The 15,781-nt window shown below is 41.2% G+C and overlaps 1 protein-coding gene across 11 annotated transcripts in view; it reads right to left on the bottom strand.

Moving 5' to 3' along the window:
• The window catches only part of MPDZ (multiple PDZ domain crumbs cell polarity complex component), a 124,688-nt gene that overhangs the window by 16,223 nt on the left and 92,684 nt on the right, over window positions 1-15,781 (bottom strand). For 9 of the 11 annotated variants that reach the window (XM_048502607.1, XM_048502605.1, XM_048502610.1 and 6 more), the window contains 11 exons: window positions 11,871-11,962; window positions 11,506-11,587; window positions 11,107-11,187; window positions 9,159-9,248; window positions 8,989-9,063; window positions 7,058-7,241; window positions 4,562-4,707; window positions 4,005-4,088; window positions 3,664-3,857; window positions 2,511-2,658; window positions 1,053-1,139 (listed from right to left, as the gene is read on the bottom strand). In XM_048502607.1, coding sequence (XP_048358564.1) covers window positions 1,053-1,139; window positions 2,511-2,658; window positions 3,664-3,857; window positions 4,005-4,088; window positions 4,562-4,707; window positions 7,058-7,241; window positions 8,989-9,063; window positions 9,159-9,248; window positions 11,107-11,187; window positions 11,506-11,587; window positions 11,871-11,962 — 1,263 coding nt within the window. The remainder of the gene's footprint in view (window positions 1-1,052; window positions 1,140-2,510; window positions 2,659-3,663; window positions 3,858-4,004; window positions 4,089-4,561; window positions 4,708-7,057; window positions 7,242-8,988; window positions 9,064-9,158; window positions 9,249-11,106; window positions 11,188-11,505; window positions 11,588-11,870; window positions 11,963-15,781) is intronic. The other 2 variants (XM_048502611.1, XM_048502609.1) reach the window with 1 other exon arrangement.

The following is a 15,781-nucleotide window of genomic DNA, read 5'->3' on the forward strand; positions in this document are numbered from 1 at the left end:
CATTTTCAAGCACTGTTACAGCCTTTGCTGGATTTCAGCTAAGAGAGACTAAGAACTCAGCAAATTGATTGATGTAACAATATTACACTCCTATACAAAGAAGTAGCTTAAAAAAAACTCTAGTAAACAAACCTGCCACAGTGAGATGAAGCATTATTTCTATTACTTAGAGACCAATCCTAAGCAGTCTACTCAGCAGTCCCATTTTATTCAGTGGAACCAGTGAGAGCCAGTGTGGTGTGATGGTTAAAAAGTGTCAGATTAATATATGAGAGACCCAGGTTCAAATCCCCACATTTGCCATGGAAGCTCTCTGGGTCAGACCCAATCTTTCACCCTAACCTTCATCACATGGTGGTTCTGAGGATAAAATGGAGTGCAGGCGAATGATGTTAGCCTCTTTGGGTCCCCAACAGGGAGGTAGGCAGAGTATAAATAAATTAAGATGTTCTTGGGTCTGCAGCTTAAATCAGAGTTCTCAGCAGCTACATGGACTAGACACAGATACTAAGAGGATGACCAAGTCAATCCTCTATACAAAATGGCCCATTAGGCGTACAAGCTTCCTAAGTGTAGCACTCAATCTGCAGGAATATTGCTGACTGCAAAAGAATGGGTCATCAGCAGGAGACTCCTAAGCCCAGAGTCGTCCATGCAGGAAGGCATAGGAAGGATGTGACCAAGAACTGGACCAACCTCTGTTTGGTTGTGATAGCAAAACACACACGAGCAAACACAAACATCAATACACATTTCCATTCCTTTGGTCAATGTACCTTGCCTTTTAACCTTGCCCTGTGGTGAGCATGGCCATCTACTATACAATACCTTTAAGGATCCAAGCCATTGAAAAATAAACTAGGGTAAACCCAATATGAAATTCAGTATATTAAACAAATGTTTTATATGTTCTTGGCTTCAGGTTTTATTCTTCTCTGATAAGTCGGTAGCAAAATTGCTGCTGCAGCAAATTCAATTCCCTTTTATTTGCTTATATAACTTAACAGCGCTTGTGATGGTTCCAAATGAAGCCATTGCAAGCAGTTACAAACCTGGCTGCTCTGAGACGTTCTTCTCTCCGAATGGAACGGGCCTGCCTTTATTCTTCCAACTTCTAGTCTGACTGTACCTAATGAGCACTAGAGAGCAGGCATTATTTATAAGACACAGATTCTTTAACTTAGGATCATTAAAGGCATCTCTTAGTTAATGGCAAGATTAAGAGCTAGATCAAGCAACCACCAGCCAGTAATTCTGTACGTACTGGAGATTGTGTGCAAGAATTCTAAAAGCATGAAGGAAAATGCTGATCTCACTTTCTCCATGTCTGCCAGCTGGGCACATGGATATTGAAAGACACATCTACAGAAGTAAGTTTGTAATACTGTATTAGTGAGTTTTATACTATGAACCCTTGGCAGACTAATATCTAGACAACACCAAAATTGCATTTCTAGTCCAGCCCAGTATTTTAGATGGGAAAAGCATTTATCTACCCACATCTCACAGGACATGTCTGACAAATCAATTTACTTCAGTGACAAAAAACACAACAGAGAAGTCCATTTTCATAAAGGTTCCCCATAATATTGGTCAAAGTCTTTCATGGCTAGAATAAACTGGCTGTTGTGGGTTTTCTGGGTTGTATGGATGAGGTTGGGTAGTTCTGCTCCTAACATTTTGCTGGCATCTATGACTGGTATCTTCAGACTGGAATGTCACTGTGGGATGTGTTTCTTTCCTGTGTCACAAAGAGAAACACATTCATCATGGCATGCCTCTGAAGTTGCCAACCACAGATGAGGGTGAACTGTTAGAAGCAAAAACTACCAGACCATGGCCACAAAGCTCAGAAAACCCACAACAGCCTGGTTCAGAAAATTCAGTAACACCAACTTCTGCCATCTACCAGTATTGCATATTCTGAGTCCAAAACAGTGTTGCATAACCCTCTCCCTTAAAGATGGGCATCTGTTGTGTCTTGAATGATTCCAATATATACAGCTCAACTCACAGCACAATCCTATACAGAGTCTAAGTCCACTGAAGTCAATGGTCTTTGATCAGAGTAACTCTGCATAGGATCTTACTCTTAATATAACTGTTGTCACATCCAGAGTATCACATCCACAATTCCATGACTGTGTGTGTGTGTATGAGGGGTGGAATTTCATACATGCGTACCATGTAAAAAGACACACTAACATTGGTTTGCAGGAACAAGAAAACACAGTAGCATTCTTATTTATTGATTGTGAAATGACACTATGAACACCTTTCACTGTATGACATAGGTAATTCAGATGTTGTCACCATGTTAAATGTAACAAAAGAACAAAATGTTCTTGAATTGAAGAGAATCTCAGTAGTAATGCTTTGGTGTGCCTCTATAATGACCAGAAGTAACACAACTTGAATAAATCAAAGGGGGGGGAGGGGAGTTCAACCAAAAGAGAGTCTGATCTCATCTCTGAATTTGCAGTTGATTTTATTCGTGATTCCACTATTACCTTTAATAAAGAAGCAACTGCTTCCTGATTGGCATTTCGAACATCTTCTCCATTCACCATTAATATCTGATCTCCTTGCATCAATCTCCCATCCGAGTCTGCTATTCCTCCCTTCACAATGTCCGACACAAACACCCCAGTGTCATTTCTGGAAACAACATTGATATACATTAAGGATATTAGAGTATTAATTACATATCTATTTGGTTAAGAATGAGGGTTTTTTTAAACCAGTAAAATTGGGCTACTGCCATGATGTTCTTGGTCTTGTAACCACACACACACATACACTCTCAACCTAACAGGGCAGCTTCCCATATGCAGATGATGACAATTCCATAAACAGAATGACTCCATTTTTCAATTATCTGCACAGCTATAAAGGCAAGAATAAAAGCACAATTCACATTGTCAGGCAGGCAGGCACAGCACCACATCAGCACCATGAAAATCGTGTTGTATCTGTATTTACAGCTGTATTTGTTATAATGCTAGAATCCAGATTTTATTTGGAGTTATATTTCTGGAATGCATGCAAATTAAAAAGTAATTTAATAATCTCACCAAAACTAACATCAGGGTTTTTTTTTACATTTTTAAGTTGGAACTGCCATCTGCTGCAACACAAAAACTAATTTTTAAACATTTTCAATTAGAAAATAAAAAATACATAAAATTTAAAAAATAGATTGAAATTATGGTTTTTATGGCATTAGAACTCTTGAGAAAAGGCAACAAATATGTAAATCTGATTTCAAGGAAGCCAATTTTGAAAATCAGATTTACAAATCTGAAATTCTGATTTGCACAACATTCTCTGTTGTCATTGGAAGATAGTGAGAGGGGACCGAAAATATAATTGAACCACAGAATAACGAAGGAGAGGAACTGAGAGGATCCACATATCCCTCCTCATATTCCAAGTCCACAAATGGGGCAGCGAGTTAGATGCCATTTGGCGAAACAGGGTTTAAAGCTAGGTCAAAATCCAACTCTTTTCTGCTTTTGATCATGCTAGGGACCTAACATACATAAGTCCAAGGGGTCTAATGCAACCACATTGCCTTCGGGTCTAATGCAACCACATTCATTGTCTCTGGCAGGAACTCAAAGTCAAAGCCAAAATGCAGGACCAAACGCTCTATGTACCTACCTTTTCCCAACAATACTTAAACCAAGACCTTTGCCTGGCTTCTTTTGTAGCTCTATGCTAAGCACATCATACATGTCTTCTTCTTTATACTGCGCTTCGTCCCTATAAACCTTTAGCCGAACTTTTTGAGGTGTCTGTCTGAGAACATTTATGGCTTCATCATGTGTTGCATTCCTTAGGTCAATTCCATTCACCTGGAATATAATCAGATGTCAGAACTGGGCACCTTTCCCGAGTTCAAGAGAACAGACAACATGCATTTAATTCAACCATTCTTCCTCCAACTGCTTTAAATACAGAAGAACGCATGCAATTCAAGGATGCATCATATAACACTGTACCTCCAAGATCTGATCACCAGCCCAGAGTCTTCCATCTTTTGATGCTGCACCTTCTTCATATACTTCATGAATAATAATAGCTCCCTGTATTTACAGCAAAAATAAACCTCAATGAACATTCATGGAACTTCTTACTGATTGCTGTAACTATCCCATAAGCAAAACAGAATAGGAATCTTGCAGCACTTTAAAGACTAACAAAAAAAGTGTTCTTGGCCTTATAGTCTAAGTGGGGTTCTTTTTATGTTAGGAATTAGCTTGGGGTTGTGCTCAAATATTACTGAGCCTTTGACTGAATTATTACATATTAATAACCTGGTTAAGTTTGCAAAATATTGTGCATTATCTAAGGCCTGACGACTCATTATATGTTTAATGAATTAATCCTATAAATCTATAAAGTCTCCGTTTTACTTGTTTTAACATAATTGTAACTTATTTTATATGGTTAAACTTTGCTTTTAACTGGCGAAAAGCTATAAATAAAAAATCTTATTATTAATACTATTATTATAGCTTGGTGTTGCTTACAATTTTGAAATAAAGTCATTACAAACCAGTAAAGTGTCAGCTCCTCCCACAATGCTCAAGCCAAGACCTGTTCGTCCCTTAGAGATATCAATTGTAGTTTCGCATCCTGGTATAATTGGGCAAGTAGCTGGGTCAGAGGCCAGTGTGGCTGGAGTTGAGGACCTGCTTGTATCTAAAAACAAATTAAAAAGCAAATTAACAGCTTCGTTAAAATAATTCACTATCCTATATCAGTGGCGTAGCTAGACCAGAGTGCGCCTGGTGCACACTCTGGCTTCCCCCCGTGCCCCCCTGGCGCCCCTCATTACCTCTCGGCGTCTTCAAGGGTATTTCCACCCCCCCTTACTTTTAGGAAAGAATAGATGGTTGGAAGTCGGTTATGCGTTGCCTGGGCCTGGAAAAAATGTAGTCTCTACTCAGTCTAGGCAACGCAGGCAGGCTTCCTCGGCCTGCCTCCAATTCCTAAAAAAAGTAAGGGTGGAAGCCACGGGGGGGAGGTGGTGCCACAGGGGGGCGCCGTGGGGGAGGGAGATTTTCCCGCCCCCCACGTGACTAGAAATGGTGCACCTAGTGCTACTAATTTGAAAAACTGCTGACCACATTAAGAAATATTATAACCAAGTGATAAACATTTTAGGTGCCTGCCAGATATTTTTTGTAAAAGCCAAGGGAAGGAAAAAATGCTTACTGATATAAGATAACATGTGAATGTGTAGCAGTAAAAAAAAAATCGGTTAAGCCTATTTTTAAACAAAAGTGGGTTTCACTGCCTTCTCTCTGTAGCAGCAAAAGTAACATAAGCTTTTCTGTAGTGACTACATTCAGTACCATGCCCTGATTTGGGTGGTGCAGCCTAGCCTGATCTCAACATATCTGAAGTATTATTAAACTTCTTACCTGGGGGTGCAATACCATCTAAACAGGAATTTCGGGACATTTTCTCTAATGCTGATCTTGACTAATGTACTTAGAATATGTCTAAATATTTTTCCTATTTATTATTTTTTTTATTTCCAGCATCAAATCTCTCTGCCATTTTTGTCTATAAGCTGGTTCTTTAAGGTCTAATTCTAACACTAATTCATAAAATTTTGCTAAGGGATGATTCTGAAAGAAGCAACAAATTCTCCAATTTGTTCAGAGGCTGAATCACAACTACTCTTGTAGCTGACCAAAGAAAGTTTTGATCTGCCAACCTAGATATTCCATCAAATATTTATTCTCTACCTGCTCTCTTAGATATTCCCATAGATAGATTTGCTCCTCCTTAAACCAACCTGCTCACATTTCAAAAAATATCTTATAGTCCTGCCTCGCTGAAAATATTTGTTACCTATAAGTGGCTGTAGCAAGCAATCCAGAAATGAAATGCCTGACAGGGCAGGGCAGACCCTTGGGCCCAGGAGCAAAACTCACCTGGGTGAAGCAGGGTGAGGCCAGGGGCAGAAAGGTACAGTCATGATTGCCTCAGCAACAGAGCAGCCTTTGCAGTCTGGCCCAGGGAAGCTCAACGGATGTGAAGGAAATAAGTAAGCTTAGGTGGGAGAACAAAGGCTCCCTGGACCCAGGTGTTTTGAGGCAGGGCAGGGAACAGATAAGAGGAAGGTCGAGCTTAGCTCAAGGGCCAGATTTTTTTATTGTTTAAGAAAAGCATATCAACTGACTACAATATTATTTTAGATTCCATATTATGGTGACTAATTTCTAAAATTGACTTCATTTGCTGAACCTTTTTGGCCAGGACTTTGATACACTGGTTGAAAAGCAAGGAGGACAGAGGACAATCTTACTCCACGCTTCAAAATTAGTGAAGACTGAAAGCAGTTGACCAAAAATCATATAGCTTAACAACCAACTTACATTTAAATGTTGTAATTCTATTAGTAAAATTGTTTTACTAATAGAATAACACTGCCTCTGACAGGAACATAAAGTCAATGCTGTAACACCAGATCAGAAGCTCTAAAAAAATGGACAGGGCTGAGACGCTGAGATACTATGAAAGCTGAGGGGCGGCTTCTTAAAAAAGAGGCTCAGCTCAAGGCAAAGAGATTTGCCCTTCTCAAGACTACAAGGTGGGTGAAAGGAGGTTTCTGGCTTTAAAAATATCCTCCAGTCTCTGAGTTTTTTGGCAGCCAGCTCAAAACAGTTCTTGAACTGAGGTTAAAGGAAGTTTTGAAGCTCCCATTCCAGTGCTTAGTTATTACACAGTTGGGGGTAGAGGAGGTTCCTAGAAGGTGAAAAGGATAAAAAGCATCCTTTTAACTTTCACTTCTTCTGAAACATCCTTCCCTATTCCCCTCCAAGCCAGGAATAGGAGTGTTGTACAGTGTCAGAAGATTGACGGAAGACCTCAAAAGGACTCCCCCTCTTAGAAGCTAGGATGCACACTGCAACATTTTATTTTGGGTGTTGTAATTTTAGAATGTGCAGCTCTTCCTACAAGAATGTTGACAAATTCAGCATTTGTATTTTTAAATGAATTGTGCTTGTGTGTTCAGGGATTACTGAAAGTTGCTTACTTTTAACTGATTCTGGTTCTGGTGACTCAGAATTTGGAATGCTTGCTGGTTGTTGGAAAAGTCTGTCACCCAAATCAGTGTGGTAAATCGATGTTTGAGGCTGTACTGATGGCTGAATCTCCTGTTCTACTGAATTGATTGTAAGTTTAACAGAAGCCTTTGGTGTCTTCAATAAACTGATAAACTGATGGAGGGAAAAAGAGCAAGGTTACAACCACTTTGGGTTACGTTGGCATGCATCCAATCAACTGCGAACTTCACAGAATGGAACTTTGCTATTCCCTTCAGCACATTCCTAGTTTTGTTCATGAGAGTCAGCAGACCCTCAAAAACAACACAGAGAGGCCCACAGTAGGACTGGCAAATCTTCACCAATTATTTGTTAAATGAAAAGAGGCTATTTTTTTCAGAACTACTGTAGACCTAGAAGATATGTGACGGTCTCACTCCCCTCACAGTCCCCTGGCTGTGGGTCCTTCCTTCCTTCCCTTCCCTGAGTGGTGACTGACTCAGTGCTGGATGTTTCCTCTTGGCCCTGAGAGCCAAAAAACCGCTTAGCCCACAGGGCGGCATCCTGGGACCGCCGTCTCCTGTGGGTTAGACCTCCCCGTTCCATACCCCACCCTCTGTGCTGCCGGTTGGCGAGGGCTCACAGATTCACCCTCCCTTTTCAAGCCTCTGCCGCTCTCCCAACTCTCCTGTCCCTTCAGTGCTCCCCAGGGTGCCTGCCTGGCCCCGAGTCCTAACGCTCTCTGGCAGGGGGAAAGCGGACCTCTCTCCTGCTTGCTTGCTCCTCTCCCTTGGATTTGTGGGTTGGATGCCCTGTCCTGGGCGCTGGCCCTAACCCCACCTGGGGCACTGTGGCTTATGTCCCTCCCTAAGTTTCTCCAGCCCTCCTGGGGTCTGGCCTCTGCAGCACTGGGTTGAGCCCGTCTTCGCCGTCTGCCTGGGCGTTCCCCTTTACCTCCCTGTCTCGGCCCCTCTCCTATGAATTTCCGTCTCCGCACACACCGTCCCTCATTGACCCCTCTACCGACCTCCCCTTCCTGCCAACCCCTTTCCCTTTATCTCCTTCCCCCTTTGCACTGCATCGCCCCCTGGCCAGCTGCCGGGCTCGTCTGCCCCGGCCCCAGCTGGCAAATCGCGCCTCCCTCTCAGACGAGGCGGGCAGGGCAGGCCCAAACGCCAGTACGTCTTCCCCTTGCTTCCAGGTTTTCCCGGACACCACCCCCTCCTTCGACGTCCTTGTCAAGGCTGGGGGAACTTGTTCGCCCTCCTCCTGGGCTTCCCCAGGTGCCACTCCCTCCCACGGCACCTCTGGCGGGCCCGGGGGAGACCCGGCGTGGGAGGGAAACCCCATCTGGTCAGGCAGTCTGGGCGGGGCCATCCCTGGTAGGCCCAAACCCAGACAAGATATAATCTAGCAGGTTATTAAAGTTCACAGAGGGTAACAGAATTGTGCTTACTAGCCCAAGCCTTATATGTGTTTGGAATAACTTGTGACAAGAGCCTACATGCATATGTATGCACATTTAGATCCTATACTGGGGTTCTGCGTTTGCAAAGGATAGTAAGCCTTTGTATACATACTCTTGTTTACAAGTTGTACCTGTCATAGACCTATACAGATCCCTGTGTTTCTTTGACTCTATCCATATATACCATATATGCCCATCCCTTTTGGACCCCCAACAAATACACCTTGATAGTTTGCCAACCATCACCTGCAGAAAAAGAGAGACTCTCGCATCTGAAGAAATGAGCTCCTTCTAACACTGTTAGTCTTTTAGATCCTGTAACAGACTAACATGGTTATGCCTTGAAAGACCTAGCTAAATACCAACATATAACGCTAAATATATACATATTTACGTTCACTGAAAAGCAGAAGAATAGATATGGATCAGTTTTATATTATATTTACTGTTCACCTTTTCTATAGGATATCCCACAACAACTTCATCATCCACTGCCAGGATCTGATCTCCAATCTTAATTCGGCCATCCTAAAATAAAAGTACAGACATCAAGATCAGCTTTTGTTCCACCTCCGCCTACCTGGATTCCCCATCATCTTCTTTCCATAGATCATAAGTTTTACCTTTCCTGCTGCACCATATTCTGTTAAACTTTTGACAACCACACCATTTACAGTGTCTTCTTCACTGATGGCAATACCTATGCCTTGATCCTAACAAATACCAAACACATCCTCAGTTAGAAAAAACAAATTTAGAAGATCAGCAAACATTGTGGATTTTCCAAAAATGTACACAGTTTTCCACATTACAACAATTACTAAACATCAGTAATTTCTCCAAAGCTCTAAAGTTCCATCTTGGACTCACATATTTAAAAGGATTACTGAATTTGCACAATCTAGAAAGTTAGATCTTTGATACTTCTCTGAATATGGCCTGTTGCACAGACAAACAGACAGTACTGCATTCAGTTATCTCTTTCCACTGACTAATTGCCCTTTGTAGGAAAGAGGCTTTAGAGATATTACTAAGTCAATCCAAATATTAAATTTGATGCTGTTCCAGCTAAACATTAAAGAAAGATTCAGTCAAAAGTGTTTTCGCTGCATATTGTCTCAGGCAGAAATAAAAGTAGGAACATATTACACTTATTATGTGCTCCCCAAGAAAACACACTTTTAAGGTCAAGGAAGTTCTATTTATGAGCAATGGCACCATGACCACAAGGATATTATCTTTATCCTTGAAAATCAGCCATGTCCAGTGATGATACTTTATATGTTACTGTAACTCTGTTTGTCTTGATTTTAAATACCTTGAGATGTTCTTCAAGCTACATAGAAGCTGCTTACCCATCAGCAGCTTTGGCACAGCTCTAAAAATGTCCAAACGATACAGACTCCCATATGAGCAGGATCTGTTTACATAACCTTCTCCCATGCAATTTGTCCCAATTCCATGGAAAAGGACCTACTGATCTGCGTAGGAGATTTATCTTCATTTTACCATGCAGAAGCTCCTTATGGGTAAGTGGCTCCTATAAAGTGGAGAGATCGTTTAAAAGGCATCTCTTAGACAAAAATATTCATGGCTGTTTTTGCCAGAGGATGCACAATATGCACAGCCACCATGAAGTGGCAATCATATGAACAGCCATAATTAAGCTGCAAATTGCACAGCCCTTACTACATAATCTGAAAGTCCCTGTGAATTTTAACATCAGACAATTTTAAAAAGATATTGGTAGTCTCAGCGCAGACGAAAGGAAACTGAAACTTTACGTTCCATTTCATGTGAAAGCTTATAAATTCAGAGAGGCAACATCAGTCGAAATCCCATAAGTCTATAGCCTCTTAGACTAGTTTTCAGCCCTCAGTTTTTCTCTCAGTCATGGCACAGCTGTTGTCTCCTACTTCCTCTCCCTTATAACGTTCTACGATTGACAATTTATTTTCCCCTATGCTTGAGTTTAAAAAATAGAAATCACTTCCTGCAAGTGCACAAATTAAGTGCACAGAAGGGGAGGCACAGTGTGCAAATTAAGTGCACAGAAGAGAGTGAGGAATCATAGGGAAGGGAATTCTCACCTACTCCACAGGACACAACTTGTTAATTCTCTTCATTCTTTCCTGCATTCCCTCATGGTTCTTCTCTATCTTCCCCCCACTGCCTCTTTCTCATCCTCCTTCAATGCTGCCCTCTTCAACTCACTATGCCACAACCTCCTCCTCTCCCCATCAGCACCTCTGTCTCTTTCCTTCCCAGTCCATCCTGCTTCTGCCACCTGTTCCTCCCTTCTACCTGCTGCTGACTTTCTCTTCCAACCTCTGCAGCCTGGAAAGGGGGGGGGGGGGAAGGTTTGGAATTATATATGAGATATAGAAATTTATATAGATGGCCTGCCACATTGGTTTTTTTCAGAATGTGCAGGAAGTGGATGAGAATTACATTGGTTGTGCAATTTGGGGTTAATTTTTAGGAGGAAAAGTCCTCCTACTCAAGTCACAAACAAGAAATCAATTGAGAAACACATGGATGTTGGAATATAGAATATTCATACATACTTACCTTAGGTAATTCTATATCCTGAATATTTGTATATAAATTCAAATCTATTGGTAAACTAGAACACAAAATATTCACTTCATCCTAAAAGAAATAAAAATTTAAAATATAAAAGTAAAGACAAAGCTATATCTATGTTTAGCAGAATTATATATCCAATACCTCTGGGTTTTTCCTACTATATCTGCTAAAATTGACCTTGATTTTTATTTAGGCTACTTACAGTGCAAACTTAGGCAAAGTTATTCCTTTACAAGGCACTTTACAAGGGGCTTAGACCCTAGCAGCTGTGCAGAGGATTGGAACATAACAAACAAATCTATATTTCTGTATATTGATCCATCCATAAACGTTAACCAAAATAAATAAAAATAAAAAGAGTATGCAAATCCTTATTATTACCTGCTCATGTTGAGGTGTTCCACAAGAAGTCTCTACTGATTTCCCAGGGCAAACTGCCATCTGATTGACAGCATCTTTGTTTCTACAATATAGGAAGTACATATATTGTCAAACTATAAGGTTTGACTCTAGCAAATCGTTTATACCTTTTGGTACCTAAAGTGATAATGAATACATGTGAATACAAAAATGAAAACACACAATCTAAAGAAGCTTTTAGGAACTCTACCAACATTTAAAAAATGTTTCTATGAAAAATACCCTATTAAAATTTAATTTAGGTAATATAACATGCTAAAATTGCATTTAGGATATAACATACTAAAGTTAGATATATAAGCATTAGATATATAAACATTGCTTACCTGACAAATATGATTTTTACTTTAGAAGGAGCACATTTAATTATTGAAGATGCATTCTGGTGAGTCTTTCCATAGAGAACTTGTCCATTTATCTAGGTTAATCAGAAGGGCATAAATAGTGATAATGCACCAATTTATTTTATCCAAAATTTATCCAATTTATTTTATCCAAAAGGCGTGTATCCACACACAAGAAGAAATCTAATTTTTCCATACTACTTATTAAAATTGCTTTCCAAACTTTGTGATGTACCATGTCTGTCTTCTTTACATTACAATAATTTTCTCTGTCACAAAATCCCCAACAGCTGTTTAATTGGACTAGAAATGTCCTTTGTGAGGTTAACGTGGCCTAGCTGACTATGGGAACATTATAATCTATTTCCATTATTGATTGATCACCTCATGACCCATTGTCTGACAAATGCAAAAGAGGCATGGAAAGAGTTGCTAAAAACAAAGAAAGATTAAAAATAAGCTACAATCCACCTAGGTATAGTGCATGAGAACTCTAGCAAAATTAGATTGCTGGTTGTTTTTCAACAGTGTGCTCAAATTCTCAAGGATAATAGTATACTTTAATCATGTTAATTATGACAAATACATTAAAGGCATCTTATTTGCATATAAACTAACATTACTATTTAATATACATAACTGAGTAGTCAAAATACTTAGCATAATTTTTCTTTATAATCCTTACAACAATTTTGCAAGGTACTATTACTCTCAGATTGGGATCTGAGGCTCAGCAACAGTGATTTCCTTAAACTACCTAAAGCTATGGGTTGACTTTTGAAAACTATAAAAAGCCGAATTCCTTTAGGTCCTTACCCTGACCTTTCTTTCCCAGCTATAATTCTTTAAAGCAAACAAGACAGGCCTGTTATACATGGATGAAAGGCAAAGTTCATTCCTTCAACCTATGCAGTTTGGTTTCCAGTGTGGATGAAATCACAGCCTAATTCTGAAGAAGGAGATCAAGCCATAGGCTTTATTCCTTCCTGTGTTAACTAGCATAGGGAAAGCCTCTCTCCCCCTTGGAAACCAATAGGATAATTTCCCTAAATACACTGGCAATTTCAACTTCTTCACTGCTATCCTATCAAACGTTTCATTTAAATGATTTTGTTACAGCTCCTATACTACTTTACCCACTTTTCAATCTTTGTCTTATGAAGTGTTTAACACTAGTTATTTTGTCACAGGCAAGACTCAGATATAATGAATTTCCCAAGGTCACAGTGAAGACAACTGAATAGCCTTATCATAGGATGAGAAATATAATCCATGTGATACCTGTTATGAGGGTCAATCAATTATACAAAATATTATGTATGCTTTTCCATTCATAAGAACCCTTTGTCACGCAGATGTTGCAAAATTAAGCAGTTAGAAAGTAAAAAGATAAACCAGGCCCCCCACTGTGTCCATGGGCAACAAGGCATCTGCTGACACCTTTTCTGGTGCCCACTAAGTATTCGTAGGAAGTGGGTGGGCCAGCAAGCCTTCTGATAGACTACTGGAGATTAGATTGGCAGGACAGATTCTTTTTAACATGTTGCTTTGGCAGAGGCTGCCACCAGAGCAAAAGGATCTACACTGTGTTACTAAAGTTAAACTGTGACAAACATGTTGGGGCTGGCTCCACCTCCTGCCACAGCCATTCTGTGGCAGCCATCTTGTTGCTGTGCCCATCATGCTGTGTCAGAATTCCAAATGTGCCTGCAAGCTCAAAAGGATTGGGGACCCCTGAGGTAGACTCTCATGCCAGCTGTAATAATAATGTTTGCTGACAGGTACACTAACTTGTTTAACTGCTGAAAGAGTTAGATTCCAGCATTTATATTCTGGGAAGGAGTAAACCACAGAGGTACGTCTGATTTGAGAATGTGAAGTCCAACTGGATCTAAATGTAACTCAGTGGAGATGGAATGATCAACAGTATCAAAGACTGCTAAAAATTATAACAGAAACCATAAAGAAGATGTACCCTTGTTAATTTGCAAATGGAGAACATCCTTTAGAACAGGGGTAGGGAACCTGCGGCTCTCCAGATGTTCAGGAACTACAATTCCCATCAGCCTCTGTCAGCATGGCCAATTGGCCATGCTGGTAGGGACTGATGGGAATTGTAGTTTCTGAACATCTGGAGAGCCGCAGGTTCCCTACCCCTGCTTTAGAACTACATTCAGATAGAGATCAGGGGAGTGACTGTGTGGTTAACCATTATCTGTCCCAATTTGTCATTCCTATATTCCTAATGTACCTCCTACATTATCTGCCACACTGGGGAAAACACAGACACCTTTGTATGGTAAGTGTTTTACCATCCAGATAAGTACTGATGGGGATCTGTGAGTACGTAACTGAGATTGTGAAATTGGTGGTGTCCATGTGTGTGCGGCTGAGCGGAAGTGTCCCCTCAGCTTCATTCTGCAGTTTAAAAACAGTTGGGAGGTCTTCCATAGATTTCTCATCATCACATCCATTTAAGCCTTTATGCAGATAAACAATATAAAGAATGTTTTTCATTTCCATGACCTATCTGTGAACTTCTGGAGTAGATTCCACTGATGGTGGGCTAAATGGGTCTTGGACTAACTATAACTTGCTTCTGCTTGTCATGTTCTCATCTAACTATATAATTGAGCAGCGTGTTCCTGCCAATGGACCAGGAAAAGTGAAGCACTCTGGGAGATGTAGTCCAGAGGGTGTCATTCCTCATGCACAAGAGAGGTTGATGGGACTGTCCCAGACTCCTTTGCACTCAGGCGGTAACACTGCTTAATGCTCTGGGGTCCTCGCAGGGCTATCACATTCCTTCCCTGAGCCAACTCTCCAGTGGTGTCCTCGCACGGCTGTTTTATTCCTTGCCTGAGTCAACTCTCAAGTAAGTCAGCAGCAAGTCCACCACCAGCAGCCAGGACTTAACAGGCCATCTCACCCACCCTGTTTGTGGGGGAGGCTCTGGATGAAGCAGTGAGAGCAGGGCTGTGGAGAGAGAGGCTTCATCACATTAATCCTAGGCCTGTGAGGAAAACTTCCAAAAATTGGACTGGGGTGGTGGTGGTACACAGAGAGAGAGTTGGAGTACGGCACGAAGAGAATGAGTGCTGGGGAGAGGCAGAAAGTGAAAGAGAGCACGAAGGTTGGTAACCAGAAAGAGAGAACGAAAGCTGGGATAGGGTGATAGAAACATAGAGATCAGAGCATTAGGGCAGGAAGAAAGAAAGAGAAAGCTGGGATAAATGGACGGACAGACAGACAGAGTTAGGGTAAGTGGGCAGAAAAAGAGCTGAGGAAACAGGGCAGAAAGTTAAAAACAGAGCTGGGGTAGAAAGGAGAAAGATGGGGCAGGGGGCAGAAAAAGAGTTGGGTTAGTGGAAAAAAATAGATAAAATTAAGAGAATGGTTGGCAAAATGGAGAATGAGAGAAGTTGGGGAAGAACACAAGAAAAAAGGTGGGGGCAATGTCCTCTCGAATTTCCACTTGTGGGTTCCCACTTTCAGGTTCCCACTTGCTAGAGTCCATTGCAGTTTTTTTTTTTCACACAACAGGCTCCCCAACTTCACAGGCACCCAACTGGCTCTACCCCTTTGCAAAACTGGGATCTAACTTTGCAATTGGGGAGGGGTGTCCCTATGAAGATGGGGAGAACTCTCCCCATCTTCATAGCCACTCTGCTGGTCCCCCCCCCTCCCTTTTGCACAGCCAGGATTCTCCCAGCTTTGCAAATTGAGGTGTGAGTGAGTGAGTGAGTGAGTGAGTGAGTGAGTGAGTGAGTGAGTGAGTGAGTGAGTGAGTGAGTGAGTGAGTGAGTGAGTGAGTGAGTGAGTGAGTGAGTGAAGGGGCTGCCTATGGAGATTGGGAGGACTCTCCCTATCTTCATGGGTGTCCTGTTGGTCCT

This window comes from Sphaerodactylus townsendi, linkage group LG07, assembly GCF_021028975.2.
Source record: "Sphaerodactylus townsendi isolate TG3544 linkage group LG07, MPM_Stown_v2.3, whole genome shotgun sequence".
In the NCBI taxonomy this organism is placed as follows: Eukaryota; Metazoa; Chordata; class Lepidosauria; order Squamata; family Sphaerodactylidae; genus Sphaerodactylus; species Sphaerodactylus townsendi.